Source organism: Dermacentor andersoni, chromosome 7, assembly GCF_023375885.2.
Source record: "Dermacentor andersoni chromosome 7, qqDerAnde1_hic_scaffold, whole genome shotgun sequence".
NCBI classification, from domain to species: domain Eukaryota; kingdom Metazoa; phylum Arthropoda; class Arachnida; order Ixodida; family Ixodidae; genus Dermacentor; species Dermacentor andersoni.
The window spans coordinates 28,638,014-28,662,032 of NC_092820.1; the positions used below are offsets into that span (position 1 = coordinate 28,638,014).

A 24,019-nucleotide genomic window follows, 5' to 3' on the forward strand; every position below is an offset into this window, starting at 1 on the left:
AGCCATTAGTATGCTGTACTGCACGCTTTTAGTAGGCGATAATTCAAACGCACTGCCGTTCCCTGCTGCATGCGGTGCAATCTGGGCATCACGTTTTGCTTCGACAGCATCCGGTGTCGCCCACCAGCCCAATTTCGTTTCGGTTTTCGATCGCCCTCTTAAAACACCACGCAATACGAAAACAACAAAATGTGTCACCAGCTCAACACACGTTGGTGTCTCGTGGCGGAACGATCCATGCGACGGCTTGCATTACATAAATGTCAACAATAGTGGAGTCTGTCAAACTGTTTAGCTATTTCGGATTGTACATTTTCCCAGTTAGTACGTTTCTTTCTCACGGTTTTTTCCAAAATGTACGAACGAGGTTCTACTGTACATGGTGCTACGGTGGTGCATGGTAGCGGAACCTTTAGCAACAATGCGGGCCGAGAGCCACCAGCCACGTTGTCAGATATAGCTCGTACGGGGACAAGTGATGAACTTGATTGATGGAGATTGGCAAGCGGAATGGCTAATTTCGAGGATTGCACTATAACGACCTTTCAGAATAACAAACACTTTGCCATTGCCGCCTGGATTTCATTATATTAAGATTTCACTGTACACCGTATATGTGGAGTGAGAATTCTGCGATTAGTTTCGTAGCTTCCGCAGCGTTGCATGCCAAGTATGAAACGAGGGCACAGAGTCTTCTGATCACCGACGGGGTCGAAGTGCATGCTGTGCCCCGCTGCATGCGCCCAGTGATTGAGCAGCAGTGAACCCTCGTTGCCGCTTGTGCAGAAGGAAGAGGCAGCCCCTGGCGGGCCCTGCTCCAGCTGTGGCTCCCCCATGACCCAAGCGTACACGTCCAGCAAGGGGAGCCTGTGCGGCAGCTGCTACCAGCACTGGAAGTGAGTCGCTCTGTCCGCACCTTGGGGCAGGGAGGGGGAGGGGCTCTTTCTGCTTGGAACTGTGCAGTGAACCACGCAGTGAAGCAAGGGAAAGCTTGAGGGACGTTACCATAACAAGCCTCATTTTATGTGAGGTGTACTTTTCTTTTCATACTTTAGCATGTCAAGTCTATGCCTATGTATATTATACGCAGAACCAAACAACCTTCAGCCCAAATCTGTAGTTTTGATGCTTTTTCATAGCCACTCTCGTTCTTACCTGCTTATCATTGTGCTTTCGTTGTTGATGTCACCTCTCTTGTGTGACGTCTTTCGTTTGCATTGTAGTCCACTTTCTTTCTAAGTTTCTCGTCACTCGTGTTATGCGCCAATTTTTTCTGTTTTCTGCCTCATATTATACTTTTATGTTGACTGTTATGTTTTATTGATATGTAGAAATGTGGGTTCGGCTCTAATTTGCAGGAGGTTAGCTTTTAACCAACATTTATTTCTCTTTTTTTTAAATTAATATTTAGCTTATGGGGACTCGAATTTACTTGCGTATTTGTGCCAAAATAGACATTCAGTTGTCTTTTATTTCTACATTTCAATTAAACATAAATCATTTCCCTTATGCTTTCTCTGGCTTCGTTATGTTTTTCTCGGGAAGTTAAGTGCTACAAAGACAATCGGTGATTAGCCTGTGTGTCCTTGCTTTTCACTGGAATAGCAATTGTATGGACACTCCGAGTGCGTTCACATGCTGTCCGGGGTCTGACTATGCAAGTCCAGTTCGTATGCCGAGTGTGGGAAGTTGCATGATTGGCCGACTTTTGGAGGCGTGGCGCAGTGAAATAGTACAGGTGGAAGTAGCACAGCATGTTTGCTTTGGGACAAGCAAGCGTGCTTCCCACTGCCAGCACATATCATAATGTCAGCGTCATGGTGCCAAGTGCGCAGGGTCATTGACCTCAGTTCGTGAGCTTTTTGAGAGTTCATGGTGCTGCACATGTTTAGTAAACAAATATTCATTGCAATAAGTGCTGCCTATAAAATTGCGAGCTTTATTTTACATAATGTTCCATCTTATATCTTGTCGTCGTATCTTGCCATCACTGTCAGGGCTTTGCCTTTCACACAAAACTGTGACTTTTTGCCCTAGCAAAATTCACTTTTTGAGAGGGCTTCGTTGGCGAGCCAAAAATGTGTTTAACATTCAAGTGTTGAAACGCTGCAACTTATTAGAAATTTACGAAAGTCTGCAGCTGGATTGTGGGTGCTGTCCTACGTGCCAAGCTAGTTTTTCTCGGTCTTAGCCCGTGGTCTTATTTCTTTCTTAAATTGCCCTCCTCTCCTCCCTCGTGGTGCAATAGACGCTCGGGTGGCTGCAAGGGTGCCCTGGCCCCCGGGGGTCGCAAACACCACGAGCGGCAGCCCCCGGCCCGTGGGGGCGGTATGGCAGCCAACCGGAGGCGCCCGCCACGGGGCATGTGCCTCCAGTACCAGGACCTGGTTACCATGGCAACGGGACCTCAGGGACAGGGGGATGCCATCCTGCGAGCCATGGATTCAGAGTTGGTGGCCCTCAAGCGGCAGGTGCGCATTCCCCCTCTCTGCTCTCTGGGGCATCTTCTCGCTTCATTTTAGTGGTGCAAAATTATGTACAGTGCTATCGATACCATCCATAGTATAGCCACTATTAAAGTATCAATAGCACCATCGATACTACTATTGGGTGCACTATCGATAGATGATGTAAAATCACAGTACCTGCCATACATAAGCACTACAACATAAACTTTGTTACGTTCCTTTGTCCCCAATCGAAAGAACAGAGTGTTACTGGTGGTTGGCTATCACAACATTTCTGATAGTACTAGTCAAGAATTGCAGAAATATTCAACACGCTGTCAGCAGCGAGCTATTTCTATAGTACTGAACTCTAGGGGTGTGTGAATACCGAATAGTAAATATCGAATCGAATGTTGAATCCAGTCAAGAAAGTAACAGCCATATATTGAATCGAATATCAGAATGTTCTTCCTTAAATTTATTGCTTGCAAATTTTGGTCAAGAAAATGCTGTGCTGCATGTGTGCAGGTGTTTCCTAGCATTCCATAACAAGAACTTGGCAAGCTACCGTAAAAACCGGACTATAGGTCGATCCCCCAACTAACGAATTCTAAAAATGAAAAAAAAAAATCTTTTTCAATGGCAAAAGTAGCGAAGGACACCCTTACCTTGAAACAAATGCTATTTGAATAATTGGGTCAGTCCGCACGAGGTTGCAGGTTCGCCTCATGGCCGCACGTGTTGGAGGCAGCATGCAGAGACGCACGAGTGCTTTATGTGTAGCTGTACGATTGAACAACCTCGGCTGGTTGAAATTAATGCAAGCCCTCCAAACTGAGTGATTGCTCGTAGGCCGTGTGTTGCTTCAGGATGCTAAGCCTGGCTGTTCAGCTTGATTTCACTCACGTGTGCGTGCAGGTGCAGAACAACAAGCAGATGGTCAGCCAGCTGCGCCACAAGACGGCCATGGGCATCGAGAACCTGCGGCCACCGGAGGTGGGTGGCCCCTTTTGGGCGCCTAGAAGGGGTACTGGTTCGTGCGGATGGTTTGCTGGACGTTTTCAAAGCTTTTAGGGAAGAACGAGGGAGCAGGACGGGAAGGAGGAGTGACAGTATTTACTTAGGTGACGATGCCACTTTTTTTACTGGTCGAACCATCCTTGTATCTTTGCGGCACTACAGTGAAACCTCGTTAAACCGTAGTCGGCCGGAGCTCGGAAAAAGTACGTACTAAACGGTAGTACTGTTTAACCGAAATAGCATGACATCGCCCACTTACCTGTAGAAAACGGAACTCAGAGAGAGTGCGATGAAAGGGGAAAAAACATGCAGTATTTATTCACTTCGCGCGACATAAGTGTTATTTTCGTTTGATGCCGCGGCGGCCTAGCACGACGACAGCAGCCTCAAACTTACTCAAGCTGCGTGCCAGCTTCTCAGCCAGCCCCCCTCCTCTCAGCAAACACTCGCACGGCAGATTCCTCGTTGGCGTTACGTATTCTCCGTGCACGCGCGCACTAGTGCTGCATAAGTTCCGGGGCCCCTTTTTCATTGCCGGGTGCCGGAGTTCGGAAAACTTTTCGTTTGGAATAGTTACGTTATCGCGCCCCTGTTCTCGTTGCGACGATTGCATTCACGAGGCTGACGTAACGCGCAGCTTCTGCCACTGTCGGGCCTGAATCGCCCGTGCTGTCACTTTCCGTGTCGTCCTCATCACTGTCGCTAGTCGACACTTCGGCAACAACAGAGGCAACGATGGCGAAAAGTCGAACCTCATAGTCGACATCTCTTCGCGGTCGCAGCAGCGCTGCCGAGCAACTTCGCATTCCAAATGCCACACACTGTAGTCAACAGCAGATCCATGTCGCGGGCCAGCGCCGACTTCTTCGTGTCACGTTCGATAGCACGGACGATGTCTAATTTTTCTTCTATGCTGAGCACCCGGCGTCTTTTTTATCCGAGCTTCGGCATGACGCGAGTCCTCGCTTGCACGACGCCATAACGCTCTCGCTCTCTGGCACGGCGTCGAAATGATGTTGATGTTGATGCGGCTTCACGTGCAAACGCACAGGGCGCTTGGAGGCCGTTGTACCGATCGCTGAGGCTTGTTGTTCTGCCGGACCACCCGGTGGAGACGACGCACCGCCGTGTTTGTGCGACGAAACGTGGAAACGCTACGTTTTAACCGATGCGTACGCAATAAGCTGGTACGGTTTATGCGGATACTAAATACATTATGTTCAATGGCCGCTCAGTCGGGGAATTGACTTTACTACTTTTAAACCGAAACTACTGTTTAAGCGGGTACGGTTTAACGAGGTTTTACTGTACATCTAAAGCGTAGAACGTGGGAACTTAGCAGCAGCATGTAGCTACATGTGTGTACTACACAATGCTAGGAGCAGATTTTTCAATTTCGCTTTTGTACATTTTAAAACCTGGCTACTAATTGGACCAAATGATTGCCATATCTGGAGATCGCAAAGCGTTGGGAAAAGTTTATTTTCGTGTGGATTCTGTCACGGGGGACACCAGCGATGCGATTGCGACTGAGATTAATGGTTCAAGCAGGCCGGACCATGGAATTTGAGAGCTTTCGTTTGCTCCACAGTAAACAGCTGGGAGCACTTGGCGCTCGCTTGGTACCTGTTACCAGCCAATCATCGATCGTGGGTTTGGTACTTTCGTGGCCTGCTCTGTGCCTGCATGAGACTAATTCGTAAGCGGTATTAATTTGACACTGCATGCACAAAAAGGTCGCCGCTGCTAAGCGGCGGCAATGACTCCACTTGCCAGTTCGCTCTAAGCGGGTCAAGCTCTCCGTGCACTTCGAGTAATGTGGCTTAAAATGCATGCGTGTGGGTCGGGACTGGAAGAAAATTTCAGTAAAGCAATTTCATTATAACGAGGGATTACTGTATACTTTAAACTGACCAGTTAAGCTTACCAGTTACAAGTACCTGGGCGTGACGGTCACTAATGACCTCTCTCGGAATCTGCTCATTGATACACACTGGTCTGGGGAACGACAGCAGTTGAAAATATTGATAAACTATCGCATTTACAGAAACGTGTAATCTGCATAATAGCTAAGGCCCCTTGCTGTTCGCACACAGCAGGACTTTTTACTAGATTTAACATTATCCGTGTACATTCTTTATACACCTATAGACTTGATTCATTATTACAAGTCGGAAATAGTTAAGCACGAAAATTAATTAGCTGAATTAGCCAGGCTTACAACACACCATCTTGTGTATTGTACATGAAATCCCGAAAAATGGAAAATTAATGTATGCCGCACAAATTACAGAAAACGCATGTTGAAATTTCGCTTACCGTCAATCCTGAATGAACTGTACGAAGAACATATCCCAGATGTGATAAATAAATCATTCAGATATTTATGTAGACTATTTCTGTAACCTGAACAAAAATGTATGTAGCAATATGGTTGGTTCTTTTCCTGTTCTGTGTCATGCGTATAGATGCCAGTGTTTTCTTATCACGTATATTTTGTACTCACACATGCTTAGTTTTGGTGTAATGCGCATTGTCCTAGCATTGCTTTCTTCTTTTTTCTTTCTTTTTTCCTTTTTTTTATTTTTCTTTTTGTCTTTTCTTTGTTTCACGCATATTTGTGTACACCAGATCATTGATGTTTCCAAGCCAGATATTGTATGCCTTCGTTATTTATATAACAATTTTTTTTGTGTGTGTGTGTGCCCATTTGTGTCCCTGAGGAGCTGCATCCGGCAAATTCACTGTGTGTATTTTAACATGCCGCGCTTTCCACTGTATGCCTCGTAGGGTGCACGAGCCCGCATCAAGCCTTTTCAGGGCTTTTTGTCCGTGCCCCCAAGCATCTCAGAATCTTTGAATAAACTGACTTGATTTGCTCGTCAGCTTTCCACAAGCTTTGTTGCCTAAAACGTAAACTTCGAAATTCTCCTCTTAGAGTAAAACTTCTTGGCTACTTCACATTCTTACGACCTAAGCTTGAGTATTTTGTTTGGGATCCTTACACTAAACGTAACATTCGAAAGTTAGAAAGGATTCAGCGAAAAGCTGTCAGGCATATTTATTGTAAATTTAAGTACACCGATTCTCCTTCTGAGCTCATGGAAGCTGAACTACTTGAATCGAGAAGAAAAAAAAATGGCGTCTGAATTTTTTTAGCTCACTTCTTAACGGTAAAATGGCTATTGATCGGGCACAGCTTCTTTCCCCATTGTCTACCAGACCTACATGACATTACCAAACATACCTTCTAACCCCTTACTTTGCAGGAACTAACATTTATAATTTCTCCCTTTTTTTCCGCATACTGTGTCCAACTGCAATGGCCTAACAGAACCTTATGACGCGCTGTATGACTAGACGAGCATGTCTTTTAGTGTTCTTTCCTCAGGTGCTATCGTGTTTTTGTGTGTGTGTGTGTGTGTGTGTTTTGTAATACAGATGTATTGCAAGTTGTATTGCCTGTCCTGCTTGGACCACATTGGTATACAGTATGTAATAAATAAACAAATAAATAAATAAATTATTTTTCCCCTTCCTATCTTTTCTGCTTGCAGGGCAACACCCGAGTAAATGCCCGGTGGACCAATGATGAGCTGCTGATTGCCGTTCAGGGTGAGTGCTTACCCCGGGGGAAGAAAACAAGCAAAACTGGTGTGTCAATTCTGCTGAACTGAGAGGCGAACCTGTCGTGTTGGCTTTTGGCCAGTGTTATCTTTTCTTTTTCTCTCTCTCTTTTTTTTTTTTTAATTCCCTTGCAAAGCTTCCACGTAGGCAACATTTGAAATCCACTAAATAACTTTTCGAATCTGCTAGAGAACTGCTGAGATGTATTTCAACAAGCAGTAGATTGCGTCCACAGTAGATGTGGCATTTTGTCGCCCATTCTTTGGATACCTGCTTTCTTAATCCTTTCAGGGTAGATTTTTTTCGCCATGTGGGACCGCCCAGGGCCGATATCTTTAATTGCAGATTTAAATTTTTTAGAGGGACCCGTTTCGAAAAAAATTTACCGTAATTTTTCTAGGGTGACCGTAAAGTGAGAAAAAATATTTTGCGTTGGTATATATGTACTATTTATTCATGAGTAACTACAATAAAAGAAGGAAATAAACTTATAAGAATTAAAAATTTGATGCACTGTTATACACACAACTGAAGGCTTAGAAAATGCATACACGAGAATATTTCGCAAGTCTCAAATGTCCCCGTTCTTACACTAATATTTGTGTCCATAGCGTAATCAAACTGCATAGGTTAGCACACTAGAAAACTGCATAGTTATGTGCCCGTCAAAAAAAGCAAACCGTGTGACAAACTTGCGCTAATCTTCATGTTATCGCCAACCAGAGGCATTTGGTTTTTGCGAGTTTCCAAAAAAAGAAAAGGAAACGCATGCATGGCGGCATCCTTCGTATGCGCACCCCTGTGAGCAATAAATGAGTGAGTAACAGGCAGTTGCCCTTTGAGCGCTTAGGAACGAGCTAGCCATCAGTTTTGCAAGCGCAATTGAGGCCCTGCTGTTGAATGTAGACAAGCAGATAGAGAAAACCGGCTGGACTCAGAGAATACTTCGCATTATAAAAGAACATTGCGCATGTGCAATGAAGTTGTAACAGCGCACGAAGCAGCTAACGAAGTATACTAACTCCGTGGCTATGCAGACGTGGGGGACCTGTTTGCTGATACGCCAAAACGGAATACAAGCAAAGAAAGCAGACAGCGTAAGATTTTGCACAGAGGCTACTGCATGTCTAAATTATCTGAGACGGCTTTATACACGTTCGAGAATTTCGTTGCAGTTGGCCTTTAAGGGGGGAAGCGGGGATCAGATCGCGATTTTCGCGAAAAAAATCGATTTTTGAAAAGTACGCTTTTCAGAATCTACAGCATCATTTCTATCTTGTACTGAAATATTTCACCGAAAAACAAACTCTAAGCACTTAAAACAAATATATTTGTCGGTGCCGGCGTCCACAAATCCGCCCGAAATCGCGAAAAAGCCGCGAAGTTCAACGCGCGACTGCTCGGCTTTCCCGCCACGGAGCGCCGCCATTTTGGTATCGTTGGAAAGCCCGACTCTTTGACTCTTTGTCCCAGCCCTTCCCTTCCTTCCCTGCCAGCCAGCAAGCGCACAAAAAAAGAAAAACAGGAGAGTGGCAGCACGGAGCAGCCAATGGCTGCCGCGCCCCGATTGGCTCTGCGCCGCGGCTCGTTGTAAGGCGCCTCCTCATTGGTCGACGCCGCGCCATAATGGCGGCCGAGGCAAGGAGCGCAAGGAGCGTCTGCTTTTGTCCGCTGCTGGGAAGCCTTTCTGGACTTTCCTTCTCTTGTGTTTCGAGGACGTCGGCCACGTGCAATGGATCCGCGCACGTTCGAAAAGAAGTACCGGACGAAGCATGCCTACGGGAAGCGGAAACGCAAGCCCGTCACAGCAAGGAAGAAGCGGCGATTGTCAGCAGGTGGTTTGGCCGAGCCGAGCGTCCGTTCAGAATCGGCGGAGTACACGCCCAACGTGCTGTGCGATCTCTCGCCCAACGTGCTGCGGGATCTTGCGCCGAGTCGAGCACCAGCCAGCGATAGTGAGACGAACCATGATCTTTTGCCGTCGAAGCGCGGGCGCAGTGTTACTTCACCGGTGACGATCGACATGCCAGTGAGTCTCGCCGTACGCGAGCGTCCCGTCGCAAGTTCGTCCAGCACAGATTACGGAGTGAGCTTGCAGCGGTCATCGCCGCCCGACTGCAGAGCATCGGAGACGCGCTTCCGCGGTGTGTCGTTCAACGCCGAGATGTCTCCGCAGCCAACAACCGCCAGTGAAGGCAGTCCCATGCCATCGACGAGTTCCGGCGCTTCGACGGAGCTGCAACGCGGGCGCACGCTCGCTGCCGCGGATGCGCCGGCGGCCGACCTTGCCGCTCATCGCAGTGTTGACTGTTCGCCCAGTGAACGTCGCACTATTCAAGCTCACCTGGAAACACGATTTGTGTCCGCGGAAACTGCAGAACTGCAAGCGTCGAGAGTTCGCGAATCGCTTCGCGCGGTTTCAGCAACGGAGCGCAAGTTCGGGCTGACTGGCTCACAGGAAAATGCCATTCCCGCACCTCCAGAAGAGGAGTTTATGCTTGTTCAAGTTGCTGCTTTGAACTCGCTGATTGGTTCCCCGCTTTGCCCAACTTGTCAGCAGCCCGGCCTAGCAGTGCACCGCGAGACTGAACTGGGACTAGCTGTGAAGATGGTACTTTCATGCATTTCCTGTGGTAGTACCCTACAGTCTGAGTGGTCCTCACAAAGGAAGAGCGGCTCTAGAGCTTTCGAGGTCAACATCAGAGCTATGCAAGCAATAAAGAGCATTGGGAAAGGACCAACTGCTCTTAATGACTTCTGGGCCACCATGAATGTCTCGCATCGTGGGTTACACCACAAAACATATGATGGGCACCTCAAAAAGACTTTCAAGCCTGCCGCAGCGGCAGCTGCACACAACATCTTCACAGATGCTGTAGAGGCAGTGAAAAAGGTGTACACTGAAATGGAGACAACATTTTCAAAGAACATTACAGTAGTGTATGATGGCACATGGTTGACACGCGGCCACAGCTCCCATACCGGCGTAGGCTGTATGATTGATTTCCATACAGGGCTTGTGTTGGACTGCATAGTTCTGTCCAACTTCTGCCTTGGGTGCAGCCGACAGCCAGCAGAAAGTGACCCCAACTATGCTGAATGGAAGCAGCAACACCAGTGCCAGAAAAACACTGATGTGAATTCTGGAAGAATGGAGGTTGAGGCTGCACTACAGCTCTTCAGGCGCTCCTTGAGCAGAAATGATCTACGTTACACAAACATAGTTTGTGACGGGGACAGCCGCATGTTTCGCACTCTATGTGATGAAGAAGTTTATGGTTTTGTGCAGCTATCTAAAGAGGACTGCATAAATCATGTTAAAAAACGAATGGGGGCTGCACTTCGCTCTTTGGTGGCCAAGGCAAAGAAAGGAGAGCCACTAGGTGGAAAGGGGGGCCTGACACAGCAGCTCATCAAAAAACTGACAAACTACTATGGCCTTGCTCTGCGGAACCACTCGGAAGTCGAGGAAATGCAAAGGGCAGTAATGGCAACGTACTACCACATCACATCAACAGATGATGAGCCCCATCATGAGCTGTGTCCCCCTGGCCCCCTTAGCTGGTGCAACCACCGGTCAGCTGAGGCAGAAGGGCAGCCAGCACCAGCTCACAAGTACAAGCTTTCAGCTAAAGTTGCTGAAGCACTCCTGCCTGTGTACCAGCGCCTCTCAGACCCTCAGTTGCTGGCCCGGTGCAGAGGAGGCAAAACTCAAAACGCGGCTGAGAGTCTCCATTCAGTGATATGGTCACTAGTATCAAAAGACCAGCATGCCTCACTGTTTGCTGTGGAAACAGCAGTGCACGAGGCAATTTCAAAGTACAACTCGGGCAGTCTGAAAGCTTATTCAGACCTGTGCACAACATTGGGCCTGCGCCCTGGTGCCCTCTCTCTTCAGCGGGCTGTCGAGAAAGACTCCCAGCGAATGAAGAAGGCACACAAAGTCCATCTCCTGAAAGGACAGAGGGCTAAGAAGTCACCTGCTGCCAAGGACACCAAATTCTACAATGCAGGAGCATTCTAGACAGTGTGTGCCAGTATGGAACTTTGAGGCTTGTTTTCTCAAAAGTTTGTTTTGAGCTTATCACCTCGCTCGTGGAAAGCATAGCACGGCAATGGGAGCACGGATTTTAATCCTGTTTGTTTTGCTGCAATTGGTGAAGTGTGCCTTATGTCAAGACAGTCTCAGATTTACCATTTAGGCTCACCATTTTTTTATTACACAATAATTGGAGCATGATACATTCTAAACATAAAGAGAAGGTGCATACTATATCGTTTAGAAGAAGAGCAGAGAAATTTAAAAAGAAATTAAGAGAATCTTGACTTAGACTATACTTCTTAGTAACTATTAAAAACATTTACAGACCCATAACCCATTTTGCTGTCACGCTAGGCTTTCCACGAGCAAGCAACATGTGAGCAATATATAAATAATGATAAAATAAAAACTACTGAAGATATGATTGTGAAACTTTGCAGCTGTCTGTTTGATGCTATTTCGAACCTGTATGCCAAATTTCATCACTCTAAGATAAAAAATGAAAAAGTTAGTTCCGATCCCCTCATCCCCCCTTAAGATGAAACACCTGACGATGTGCTTCCTCTGACCAGGTTAGACCGGAGTTTGTACAGTTTTGAGTGTGAAGCTGAAGTGGTGGCTCTGCAACGTCGCCTGCATTGGAACCATCACTAGAAACGAGCAGTGCTCGAACGCAGCAGCTTTTCTACAGATAGCAAATGTTTTCTCACTTTGTTCGGAAATCATAGCAGTTTTCCTTTGAAGCTTGTCAGTCTGTTTATTTTTGGGGTCCCTCTGCATGCCACCGTTGGCGTGTTGTGCATCCCGAATGACTGAGCATGCCGTTCCCCCTGCTCAGGCATCCGCAAGTATGGCCGTGACTTCAAGGCCATCGCCGAGGTGATTGGCAACAAGACGGAGGCGCACGTCCGCAGCTTCTTTGTCAACTACCGTCGCCGATACAACCTGGACGCCGTGCTCCAGGAGTTTGAAGCCGAGCATGGCATCACTCCGGGATCGGATGACACCAAGGTGAACAGATAGATGCCCATTCTGCTGCTATGATGGCACAAGGGTTGCTCGTAATAAGAGTTTTAGCATAGCATTCCAGCTATTTATGTATATGCATGCAAAATGGCTGCGCTAATACGCTTGTCCAAGATGACGCTTTTAGTCAGTCGTTCAGCATGGTAAACGGATCATCATCGTCAGCCTATTTTTATGTCCACTGCAGGACGAAGGCCTCTCCCAGCGATCTTGAATTATCCCTGTGTTGTGCTAGCTGGTTCCAACTTTCACTTGCAAATTTTCTCATTTCACCACCCACCCTGCCTAGTTTTCTGCTGTCTTGGCTGTACCCGTTTTCAGAATATCAGCTACCGCATTTGCTCTCTGGTACACACCGTCCTCTTTCTGTCTCTTAACGATGGCAGACAGACGGAGGTGCCGTATGGTGTGTAGAATTCAAGGCACTTTTGCGGCAACGGCAGCACCTCTTGTGTGGTCTGGCAGCATCAGAATGGACGGCTGAACTCGGTAATAACGACAAAACATCACCAGCACTTGAGTCCTCAAAGAAATGAGACTAAGGGAAAGATGAATTCTCCATGTTTGAATTGCTGCCACGACAAAAAGCAAGTAACAAAGCTGAATTTGGAACGAAGTGGACGGCCTTAGCGCCACTATGTTATGATAGCCACGCTAACCATGCAAAGTCCATAACGCTAACTACAAAGATTGGCCTGTGTACGTAACCTGCAAAGTTCTGCATAGGATTCTGCTCGTACAGATTTCGGATTCACTGTTTTATAGCGTACATAAAGGTTTTGTGTACAGTGTTATAAAACAGTCTAATGCTACACTGTTTGGAGTCCCTATCTCTGTAGTTGGCGATTAAAATTGTGTTAAGTGCCATGGACGCGTGTGTTTACAAAACGCTGGGGCTCTTTCAGCTTGGAGAGCGTTCTTGCTAAATGTAAACCCTTCGTCATGAGACAATAATTTGCAGACAAAAAATTTTATTTTAGGGAAGTAAATGATGGTACTGCTGTTCCATGTTAAGAGGATCACTTTAATGCTATTTATGCCTTTAAGGATTGAAAATATGTTTTGCAATTCTTAATTCAACGTTTTTCTTGAAAAAATTACAAATTTTCTCTTCACACGAGCATTCCTATCTGAAACCAATTGCTCTGTCCCATAGTACTTTAATGTAGGACTACGTATGAGCTGTGCAACTAAATAGAATAAGAAGTATGTGATGCATGTTTAAGGAATTATCCATCAAAAATTAAAACACACAGGAGAACTGCATTTCTGCGTTCCTGTTTATGATAAAACTGGCCATAATATAAGATATTACGAGTCAAATTCAATAATTACAGTTCATTGCATGTTCTGATATGTAATAAAACAGCCTTCACTGTTTTATGTGAAAAGCCTCATAGACTAAAAGTTCATATATGATGGATAGCAGGGAAATAAATAAATTTGCATTTCGAAAAAAGAATAAAGGTTGTAAGTTGCAATATACACATGAAAGCAAAGTGCCTGAGAACTAATATGCTCCATACTTATAGCAAGGCTGTCTTCAAGCACCTTCCTGGTCATGTTTTGCCTGTTTATAAGCTCAGTGTCTTTCTCTCTTTCTCTTCTCTGCGGCTTGCTTTGCTCAGTCAGATGACTGGTAAGACACCTTCTTGAGAAGAGATGGGTCCTTCACATGGCGGGCTGTAACACTGAATCAGCCAGGTTCATTTCCACTCTGCGGCAAAACATTTAAAGTTGTGTGGTTTCTGCTGTTCAAATGGCAGACAGCATCAAAGAGTCCGAATTTAAGGAATGGCAGGCTCACATAGACGTTTGGAACCCTTTGCCAATGATGATGATGATGATGATAATGGTTTTGATTGACGTTTCCTCGAAATGAGGCGGCGACAAATAGTGACCTAGCCTGCTTGATGTCATCAAGCTTTACGGGATCTATCGCAGTCTAACATTTTTCCTGTCTTTCCTTGAACATTTCTTCCTTTATTAAATCTTCGATCTGTATATTGGACAGTTGCCTGTACCTGTAACAACTCCGCTTCTATCAATCTCTTCCCACCTTCTTTTTTTCCTCTGATAGTCTAATCATTTCTAGGTTATCTTGCCTGCTGACCAGCAAATGCTTCCATCCGCTTTGAATCCTAGTGCTTCTGAAACGCAGATGTTTCCTGTGGGTGTTGCCAAAGCCGGCCATTGAAGTCCCCCCTATCTGAGCTTTATGCAAAATATTGTAATGTATTATGCTTTTCACAATATATACAGTGGAACCCCGTTCATACGTTTTTCACCGGACCGGGGAAAAAAAACGTAACAGCCGGGAAAACGCAACAGTGAGGAAAGCTCCGAAAATGAATTAAAAAAGTGCAGCTTCAACTATAGACAAGTTATTTCCACAGAGTGCGCTTAGGACTTAAAAAAAAGTCTAGAATGGTGGCTTGCCGTTTCTTTCGCTCGCTAGAAATCGCCACACGTTTCTCAATACCCTGGAAGGCCGCATTGCTGGCAGCGTCGCTGTGAGGTGCGACGTACCTGCGGAGGAGGTCCAGAGCCGCGACGGCTTCTCCAAAGCTAGGATTTGGCAACTCCCCGGCATCGTGCGGCTCGTGCTTCTTGTCGTCACCGCGCCACGGCAATGGCAACGGACGAACGAACGAATATCCGCGGGAAATTTCGCCCTCTTTGGCGTAATCATGCTAACGTGCTAACGACTGTTTAGTATTACTGCGAAGCGCGCGCGTCCGAGCAGCCCGGTTGCGCGCAGCGCGGCGTGGGAGAAACGTAAACAAGAGAGGAGAGCAGGCCCGATAGGCGGAGCAACGCCACGAGCAACGCCAACTTCCAGTTTCACTTTAGCTTCACAAAGAGTGACGTCAGGGCCTCTCCTGAGTTTCCTTCCTCCGCGAGTCTACCCGTCCAACAACCATGCGGTGACCGTAATCACAGTGATGATAGTAAGATCATTTTTCACGAATGGCCACTTAGTGGCGGCCTCATGCGGCCTCTCGAACTGGCGTGCGGCTTCTTACAGCCAGTTCCATAGCCAAGCCCGGCCAAGCCCAGCCAAAACTTGTCAAAAGCCAAAATGGCGGTTGGAGCGCGTTGTCTACTTTAGCCCAGGCGGGTTCGGGGTGCTAAGTTGCGACGTATCATGCGGGAACGTTTTCACAGCTACAACGTAACAGCGGGGTTCCTTATACATTGGATCCTATGGAAGCTATGCCGGGACCGGATGAAAACGACGTAGCAGCCGGGAAAACGCAGCAGTGAGGAACGTAACAGCGGGGTTCTACTGTAATTGATATGAGCAATAAATAATACTTAACTTACTTTTGTCACTTGAAATAAACATGATTATTTAATTATATCAGACTTTCCTGCACTGCTGATTGGTTCAGCAGTTCGCAGAGCTGGAAAATCGAGCAACGAGTGACTTGTTTAGAGTGGTCACTTTTTGGCCTCGCTGACTCAAACTGACCCGCTTGGTCAGGCAGCCTTTGCAAATCACCGGTGCGAATGCCGCCTGCCTGTTGTTGCAGTAGTTGAGTCCACAGCTGGTTGCTGAAATCTGCCGTTTCTTTTCCCGAGTAGCCGACAGGTGACACGGATCCAGCTACACCTGCAAAGGATGCCACCGCAGCTGGTGCGCCCAACAGCCCACCAGGCTCTCCGTGTGGTATGATAAACCCTGGTGGCGGAATACTTGCCAATGGGAGCGGAGGCCCGGCGGGAGCTGGCAACCCTCCTCCCCTTCTGAGACCACCGCCCGGTTCCCCATCGGCCCAGCCGCTGACGGCCGCCAAAGGACCCACCCCACTCACACAGGCTGCCCCCAGGTGAGCCAGTGGGCGAAAAAGCGACTTCGAGTTTCGCTCGACCGGTGATTCTAAACAGTAACAGATTTCGTGGAACTTGAAGTATGTTAATAGCGTGTCTTGGAACCATTGAGTTTCATCTTTGGCTAAGTTCATTGCTCATAGAGACACAAGGCCTCCTTTCCAGGTGTCTTATAGTGGATAGCCCAGCGCTGTCAGCGAAGTTGGCACGGTCTATTCGTGTTTTGGAGGGGGACGCGGCATAAAGTTATTAGTGCAGCCCATTCGTGTTCGGAGGGGTTGAAGGGCGGCGGGAGAGAGGCGCATGAGGCTGGCGAAGCAGAGGAGGTGGGAAAACTGCATGGCGGCAAACAGCAGCTCAAATTATTTCTTTTCAAGGATTTTGCATTCCATTACCTTTTGTCATGGATACCCAGCAGCCAGACTTCATCTTTGTAAACGTTTGATAATGTGGCACTGGGGCATTGTAGTAAGCGGGTTGTTTCACCATAGAAAACATATGAAAGTTGACGGTGCAGCTGCTTCTCATTGTTATAACTGATATATTGTTAAAACCATTATCGTTATAAGTTGGTTTGACAGTAACTACTACTTGTGTTACAATTTGTGGGTGTAAGGTTACATCAAATCATGTATTATTAGTGCAGCCGAATGCTTCCAGTATGAGGCCTACCTTGTTTTGGTCACAAGTGTAAGTAGTGCTTCGTGGCTGCTGGTGGCAGGAACCATTCGTGCTGGTAAATCAGTGTGTATTTGCAATGCCTTCCGTGTTAATAATTATGGCATACCTTACGACATGAAAGTATGAGATAAGGTTACATAAAATTTCTTTATCATCCTTTCGTACGTGACACTCAGTTTGCCGGTTATGAATATGAGCAGTGAGAGAAGTGTCTCTAGCATTCGTATGCTTATGAATGCCATAGTCTATGTATTATACGAGAAGAAAGGGGATTAACCGAGGGGCCTGATTTTTATTATTCGTCATATCATAAGAAGCCAACAAACACTGACAGCAAGGACAACGTAGGGGAGATTACTTGTGCTTAATAAATGAAAATAAATAAATGAACACAAATTAAATTAAGCACAAGTAATTTCCCCTATGTTGTCCTTGGTGTCAGTGTTTGTTGGCTTCTTATGATATAGTATGTATGGAACAGTGTGTAGTGAGCTATACATTTTAGCGTCCATCCGAAGTTTGTGGCGTGGACTCCCGTGTTCAACCTGTTCCCCCTTCCACTCGCAGGTCTGGCAACTGGTCCATTCTTCAGCAGCCGCCACCGCTGATCCGACCAACAGCAGCCTCTGCAGCCACCGTCCACAGCAAGCCCTCGCAGATGCACAATGCCCTCTGAAGCAGATGGCAGCCGTCTGCTGCAGCCTCGGGAGCACAACTGCTGCAGACCCTTCCAGAGTGTGATGGCGGCAGGCATCCTGTCAACTGGCTCGAAAGACGCTGACTCCTTGTGGCGGCAAGCCTGGTCGTGTTGTTCTCGAGTGGCAGTGCACTGTGCACTGCCTCTTCCCGTGCGCCTGTGTAGCTTGAACCTTGGTCAACGTGGACAAGTGGAACACTGCTGTGCGTCCCGCATGCCCTCTCCTCGGAGGAGTGATGCGGCGTGTGAGATTGCACTCAAAATGACTTGCATGATTTTCGTGACTCAGGTTACAGGAGTGTCGTGACAGCAGCGTTTGCTGATGCAGTGTGCTTTGCCCTCTGCACAGCAGTCTGTGCCGGGTGCTGGCAAGTCTGCTAAAGCGATGAAAGGGTGTCGGCCTGCCCTTGCACACATTGTCAGGGCATAGTCTGCAACTCGCGGGAACTTCAAGTGGCACAACAAGCCTTAGTGCCACGCTCGTGCACATCCTGAAAGTCGCTCGCATTTTGTCAACCTGGTGCTGTCCTCGTCAAGCATCGGCATTGTCTCGATCGGTTGTCACGCTTCTTTGGCAACTGCAGGATAGTGTCACCCACTGTCAACCATCACAGCTTTCGTGAACGTGTCGAGAGTGACTCAATTTGCGTGCGGTTTAGCTGGCTTCTGCTGCTAGAATGTGACCGGTTATGGGCAGCAATGCCTCCGCGAGCCACTGCTGTTTCGTTACCCAGAGCTGCAAAAGCTTGAATGGGACATTTATCCAGAAGCCCTTGAAATGGGTTCTGGCATTGTGGTGAATGCCTGGGACACGCCATATGGGTGTGGCTTTGCATTGTGCCACCAGTTGATGCCTTGATTACGCCTCCCTGGGATTTAGCGGTGAGTTATCCGAGTGGAACACGAGTGGACGAGCTTGATTCAGCGGTCACTTTGATAGCGAATGAAGCAAGGCTGTGACAAGTAACGAGCGCACCATCCGTGCATCAGTTGCTCACAATATGCAAATGGTGCTGTACACAGTGTGTCCATCAATTGGCAAGCCACTCTTATGAGCCTGCAAGCATTGTACGTACATGTGCTCGACTAGTTGGGCATTGACTGCTGACCACACAAGTCGCACTGGTCCAGTGTAGTTCTGACGACACTGCTATCTTTTTTGCCATCCCTGGAATGTATTGACTTTGTCTGTGCCTGTCGCAGGATGCATGAAACATACCGCACATCTCGCTAGCCTAAGACGAATTGTAGCACCATTGTGCCGAGGTACGTGTGCTGGTCGAAGCTCGTGCTACAGCCTGGGATTCTGCTCCTTCGGCGGACAGGTGCCGTGCGTCACAGCTTCCATCGTTCTTTTCAGGCAAACGTTGGAAGCCCGTAGTCAGTTCTCGCTCAAATGGGCCAATCAGTTGCAACATATGTACTTACCTTGCTGCTATCTCACTGTCTTGTAATTCTGCAAATATTAAAGAGCTAGAAATTTGCTTGAATTTCCTAATTATATCTCTCAAAATAACCGCAAGATACCATGAAATACCGTACAAGGAATGTTGCCTGAAAGCCAACATTACTTGCCGGGTTTGTCTATGTGAAAGTGACAGCGTGCATTGGGCATAGCAGTATGCAAATGCAACACTCCTTTGGGACGCCATGACAATAGGTTGCTATGGATATGTGTGTTTCATGGGGTCTCTCTGCTTCTTCACTTTCCCTATTTAATTGCTTAGCGAATCCTCCAGAGGGCCTGGCCCAAAAGTGTCGTGGCCTCTCAGCTTGTTGAAATATCCAAATGGCTCTTTCTTTGTTGCACTTTAAGTGTGGGGTTGATTGATCGAGCTTTTGCAAACTATGTTTCGTGAAATGTTTGGTTTTGTGCACTCCTACTCGGAGCAGACAAGGTGGGCACCCTGTGGGTGAGGTCTTTCAGCAAAATGTTTGCTGGTTGAAGAGACTTCTGGGCTAGCTGGTCCACTACGCATTATGCACAAGCACGTCTCAGCGAAGAAGAAAGCAGTGCCAGTTATTGAACGAAGACACTTACACTCTGCCTCGCCAATTCCACGCAGTATAGCAAAGACTAGGGCTCACGTCGGCCAATAAGCAATAAGATCTGGCTGTGTGTTCCATAGAATGGAGTGGGGCTCACCCGTCACGTGTCATTGTTCCTTGTGTGAAGCATCCATTCATTCAGTGTTGGGCCGAGAGCTAGTGGAGGCGGACAATTGGGAAGCCCTTCTTCTGGTTCACTATTCTGATTGGTGAATATGACGTGCACCTTTCCCCGTACTGCGCGGAATTGATGAGAAACCAAAATGCGCAGGAAAGGCAAATGCACACAGTGCCAACTTTGCTCCCCTGTCTGCACTGTTTAGCCAATCACACGTCATGAATCAAGCCCAGCTTATGGACACTCTCTTGGTAACAGCTTCAGAGCACAAGGAAACACACTCACATGCATGCACTTGCAGGCACAAACACCCAAGGAAAGGACTGCCCCATTTCTCGCACAGGCGCTGTCTGAAAAGGGGCATGGGGTGAGGTCCCTTTTTGGGTGTTTGTGCAGTGAGTGTTTTCTTGCACACTGAAGCTGTTGCCATCATTTATTGCCAACTAACCCAGCTATAAGCTTTTCTAAAGACTGCGCGGACAACACTCCTTGCGAGTCGCAGAGATTAAAAGTTGCTTGATAAACATGCACTCAACTCCAGCGCATTTGAATAGATGCCAAGCGAGCATGTTTAAGGAGCCAGCTAGTTGTAAATGAGCCGAGTGTCGGTGAAGAGCAGTGGCTACTTAAGTCGAAAGGGGGCACTGCACACTTCATGAGGCACATTTGTGAATCAAGCGCAAGAGCCTGAATTGTCAAGCTGTGGAGGGAAGGAAGAAAAACGGAAATGCAACCTTTGTGTCCTCCTTTGTTGGTCAGGCCAGCTTACTGCTTTGGGCTCTTGGTGTTTCATGAAACTACACACAAGCGACGGACAGTTGCACGAGGGGCGGTCACTGCTGTCCCAGTCAGTGACCTCCCACGTGAGAAAAATTGGAAGCTTTTGTTTTTCACTATGACTCGGGCCTCTATGAGCACTGTGTTGCATTTTCTTTTTGTGTTGGTTTCTTTGCACACCTGCAACAGTCTGGTCTTTCTGAGTCGCTCGGCCAACGGCATGTTTGAGGTGCTCATCTTTCAACTGGCATGGTGCATCCACCCACCTTTACGGTGTGCCTGCGTGCGTGCAAGTGCAAGGTTATTGAACCTGTTGTCCTCTTGCGAGTCTTTGCCACCTGTTCCACCATGATTTCTTGTTTTGTCATTTCCTGTTGCGATAGATGTCGTGCATCCTGTCGACACGGCCTTCTTCTCGCTACGCTTGTTATGCGATGGCCTTGACCCACGTGGCTAGGCTGGGCTTTCTTGGCCACTGCAGTGCGCATGGCTAACAACGTTGTCCCACAGGTGGCATGCACTGCGCTCTCCACCCTTTTCTGACTTGTTTGGTGCATCTGTTGGGTCGGGTGAGTGCATGCATTTGCAGAGTCTGTCTGGTGTGGTACAAGTCTTAGCATGTTTGCGTCTGAGTGTGCATAGTTAAGTGCAGTGCATTCCTCTGGACGGAGTCTCGTGTCGCAACTCTTTCCTCAGGTCCTGCGGCGACCTTCTCTTCCCCTCTTGGTAAACGCCGTCTCTGCAATCTTTCCTATATACTAAGTGAACACAGTTGCTCAACACTTATCAAGAAATGTTCCTTGCTGCCTTGTGTGTATGTAGCTGGTAACAAGTGCTGTCACAAACAATTGAGGGTTACGTGTCTGTGTCAAGCAAAGAATTTAGTCAGTAATAATTGAATGTGAAGCCTGTGCAGTATGTTGTATGAAAGGTGTGCGAGTGTTGAAATGTGTGCTAGACATGTACACGCGAGCTTCCTTTTTGCGCAAGCCATCTGGAGCTTGGGAAGCCGGCTTCCCTGTTCATGCACTTTTGTTATGTTTTCGTGCTTGATTTCTTGTGGGGATTCTCACATTTTAGCTACATCCCTTGCGTTGGAATGCAGCGTGCCACTTAACCACCGTAGTGCTACTGCCATTGTTGTCCATGTGATAGTTGACGTTGGGTTCTCATCGTGTGGCAGCTCCGGGGCTCAAGCCAATGGTTCCTAACGCTGTGTGAATCGTAATAGCCAGGGGCATTGTGTTACTTGCTTATTATAGGTGTCACTTTGCTTCTCAGTGGAACCTGTATTTCTAAATTCTTCACTGCCATTCATTTTCAAAAGTATACCCTTTCACTTCAGCATGTGCAAGTACCCCTGAAACTGAGCAGCCATTGCCATGTGCGCGAACTTGTGCTATTTACATCAGGTGTAATGTGTACAAACATGTGCCATTTACATAAGTTGCTATGTGAATTCTGCTGTTTCAAAAATATGGCCGACATCCATCAGAAAATACAAATGCGACATTCCACAAAAGTCCTTGCCACTTTTGGGGAAAATAGTGCATTGTACATTTGCCCAGAATGCACAAAGCTCTTTTTTTCCCCAGTGTCATGTATTGCAAAAAAAAAAAAAAAAGAAAGCTTATGTGCTGAACATTGAACACACTTTGCATAGTTTAAGTTTAGGAATTGTGAACACATGAAAACGGCAGCATAATCAAAGCAGTTAATCCTTTCTTGGCAAAGGTTGTGTGGTTCCCCATGTGGAATGCCAACGAACCTGTTAAGCTGCAACTGCGTAAAACGTGGTTGTGACGTATTTTCAGAATGGTGTTGCCCATTGTTGATGCGCATGTTTTGCATTATGCGACAACCGCACAGTTATCATGAGCTCAAATGAAGACTGGTAAGTGCCCTGCCCCAGCAGATTAAGGACAGGAATAAAGCAGAAGAAACGGTCTGGTCATTCCACTTGCGACCTGACATACAAGTAATTGTTGCATATAACATTTATAGCAGCCACCTTTCTGATGCACTTCACGTCATACACAACATCGCATTGTGGCATGCGTCTAAGAGTGTTCATTTGTGGTCCTGTGTTCTGTGGACTCGCGTCTGCTTTTCATGCACGACTTGATGTCATGCACGAAAGCTCCGTATCGGGTATTCAAAAACTTTCAATGTATTTTGAGCTGGAACTACTGTGTGGAAACTGCGTGATGCAAAATGGGTGCATCAGCAGCACCATGAGCCAAAGATATGTCATGGAAATGCGCTGTTCCATCTAGTTGATGCTTTGAAGGCTGCGTCAAGGTCACCCGGAGGTTATGCACTGTTTGAGCATTGTGATGTGTTGCGAATTCTGTGCATTTTTGTTTATTTTGCTTGTGCCTCGGTCAGATGCAAGTGTCCCGTGGGAGGGCACCGTCATTTCCCTAGCTTCTCTAGACAACAGAGCATGTGTTGGGTTCCGAATGTCCAGCTCGAAGCGTGACTGTTTGTACACAGCTTTTGTTCGTAGAGCAGCTTGCAGTTTGACAAGAGCAGCAGCACTTGCGAGTGATTGGGACATAGTGGATTAATTTATGTTGTGTGTGTGCCAGTTGTTTGAAAGGAGTGAATGTAGAGGTGATGTGCACAGAAAAATAAATAAAAAAACAACAAGCTTATACTTTCAGATGGACTTGACTTGCAAATCTCTTTATTGGGAGCGACTGGCCTATCCACGGCATTGGGTAAAACACACAAATTATTGGGTAATAAACGCATGCGATCATTGCTCCTAACCTGCTGCACTAACTCTATGGAATAGCCGTACTTTTACAGGGATAGTAAAACACTGCTAGCTTTATTTGTGAACAAACAGTGCAAAAAACTTTACCTTAGTCCTTTCGATAGGAACTGAGAATTTTGGCACAGAATTTTTGGGAAATACAAAGTACTGAATATTTCCTTCTGGGCTGTGTGGTTGCTATTGCACATTGCAAGAAAATGCTTTGAAACAGCAATTACTACTGGCAACTATGACACTACATGCAGAATATGTTTCAAGCCAGTGCTGACTGGATATATTGTACTGCAAAATTGATTAATGCTCACAAAGTGTACACAGAAAAGGATTTCAGGCGTAGACTATTGGGCATACCTGCCAGCCCTCATAAATTTTTCGTAAAGTTTACGACTTGCGGCCCATTTTATTATTCTACTAGTACGTAATGCTGTGTCAAGTTTTACGAAAAAGTAATTTTCTTTGCGAAAATGTTAACACATCAGTCTCTGTACCTTCCGTTTCGAGTCTTCTGATGGCAAAAGTGTGCGAGAGGGAGACTTGGCATCGAGCAAGTTTATGCAACCAAGTTGTTGAAGCATCTGAAATTAGCATTAGCTAAGTCACTGAAAAAGTCACTGTGATCTAGAAACAGTTTGTTACTTGTCATTATTTGCCGTTCCAAGTTTTTTGCTACTCAATGTGCTGCACATAACGTTGAATCCTTGTTACTAAACTGCATATGTATCCCTGAAAAGACGTGTGCTCACGGAAGCCTTAAAAAAAATTTGTGCCATCTTGTGATTATGACACATTTGATTAAAAAAATTTTCTTGTGCAGGCTGGTCATGTAAGCGAATTTCATATTTGAGCACTGAAGAGTATAGTGCTTTTAATTGAAGCAGAATTGGTAAACTACACAGAAGACCAATGATCCAACATAGTT

At 46.7% G+C, this 24,019-nt stretch overlaps 1 protein-coding gene across 3 annotated transcripts in view; it reads left to right on the forward strand.

Moving 5' to 3' along the window:
• LOC126535341 (REST corepressor 1-like) overlaps positions 1-22,989 on the forward strand; it is a 39,394-nt gene extending 16,405 nt beyond the window's left edge. For all 3 annotated transcript variants that reach the window (XM_050182228.2, XM_050182230.3, XM_055073118.1), the window contains exons 8-14: positions 787-896; positions 2,249-2,471; positions 3,366-3,443; positions 7,025-7,082; positions 11,975-12,147; positions 15,751-15,995; positions 17,245-22,989. In XM_050182228.2, the coding sequence (XP_050038185.1) occupies positions 787-896; positions 2,249-2,471; positions 3,366-3,443; positions 7,025-7,082; positions 11,975-12,147; positions 15,751-15,995; positions 17,245-17,353 (996 nt within the window). In that variant the 3' untranslated portion in view covers positions 17,354-22,989. The remainder of the gene's footprint in view (positions 1-786; positions 897-2,248; positions 2,472-3,365; positions 3,444-7,024; positions 7,083-11,974; positions 12,148-15,750; positions 15,996-17,244) is intronic.
• Positions 22,990-24,019: the final 1,030 nt, after the last annotated feature.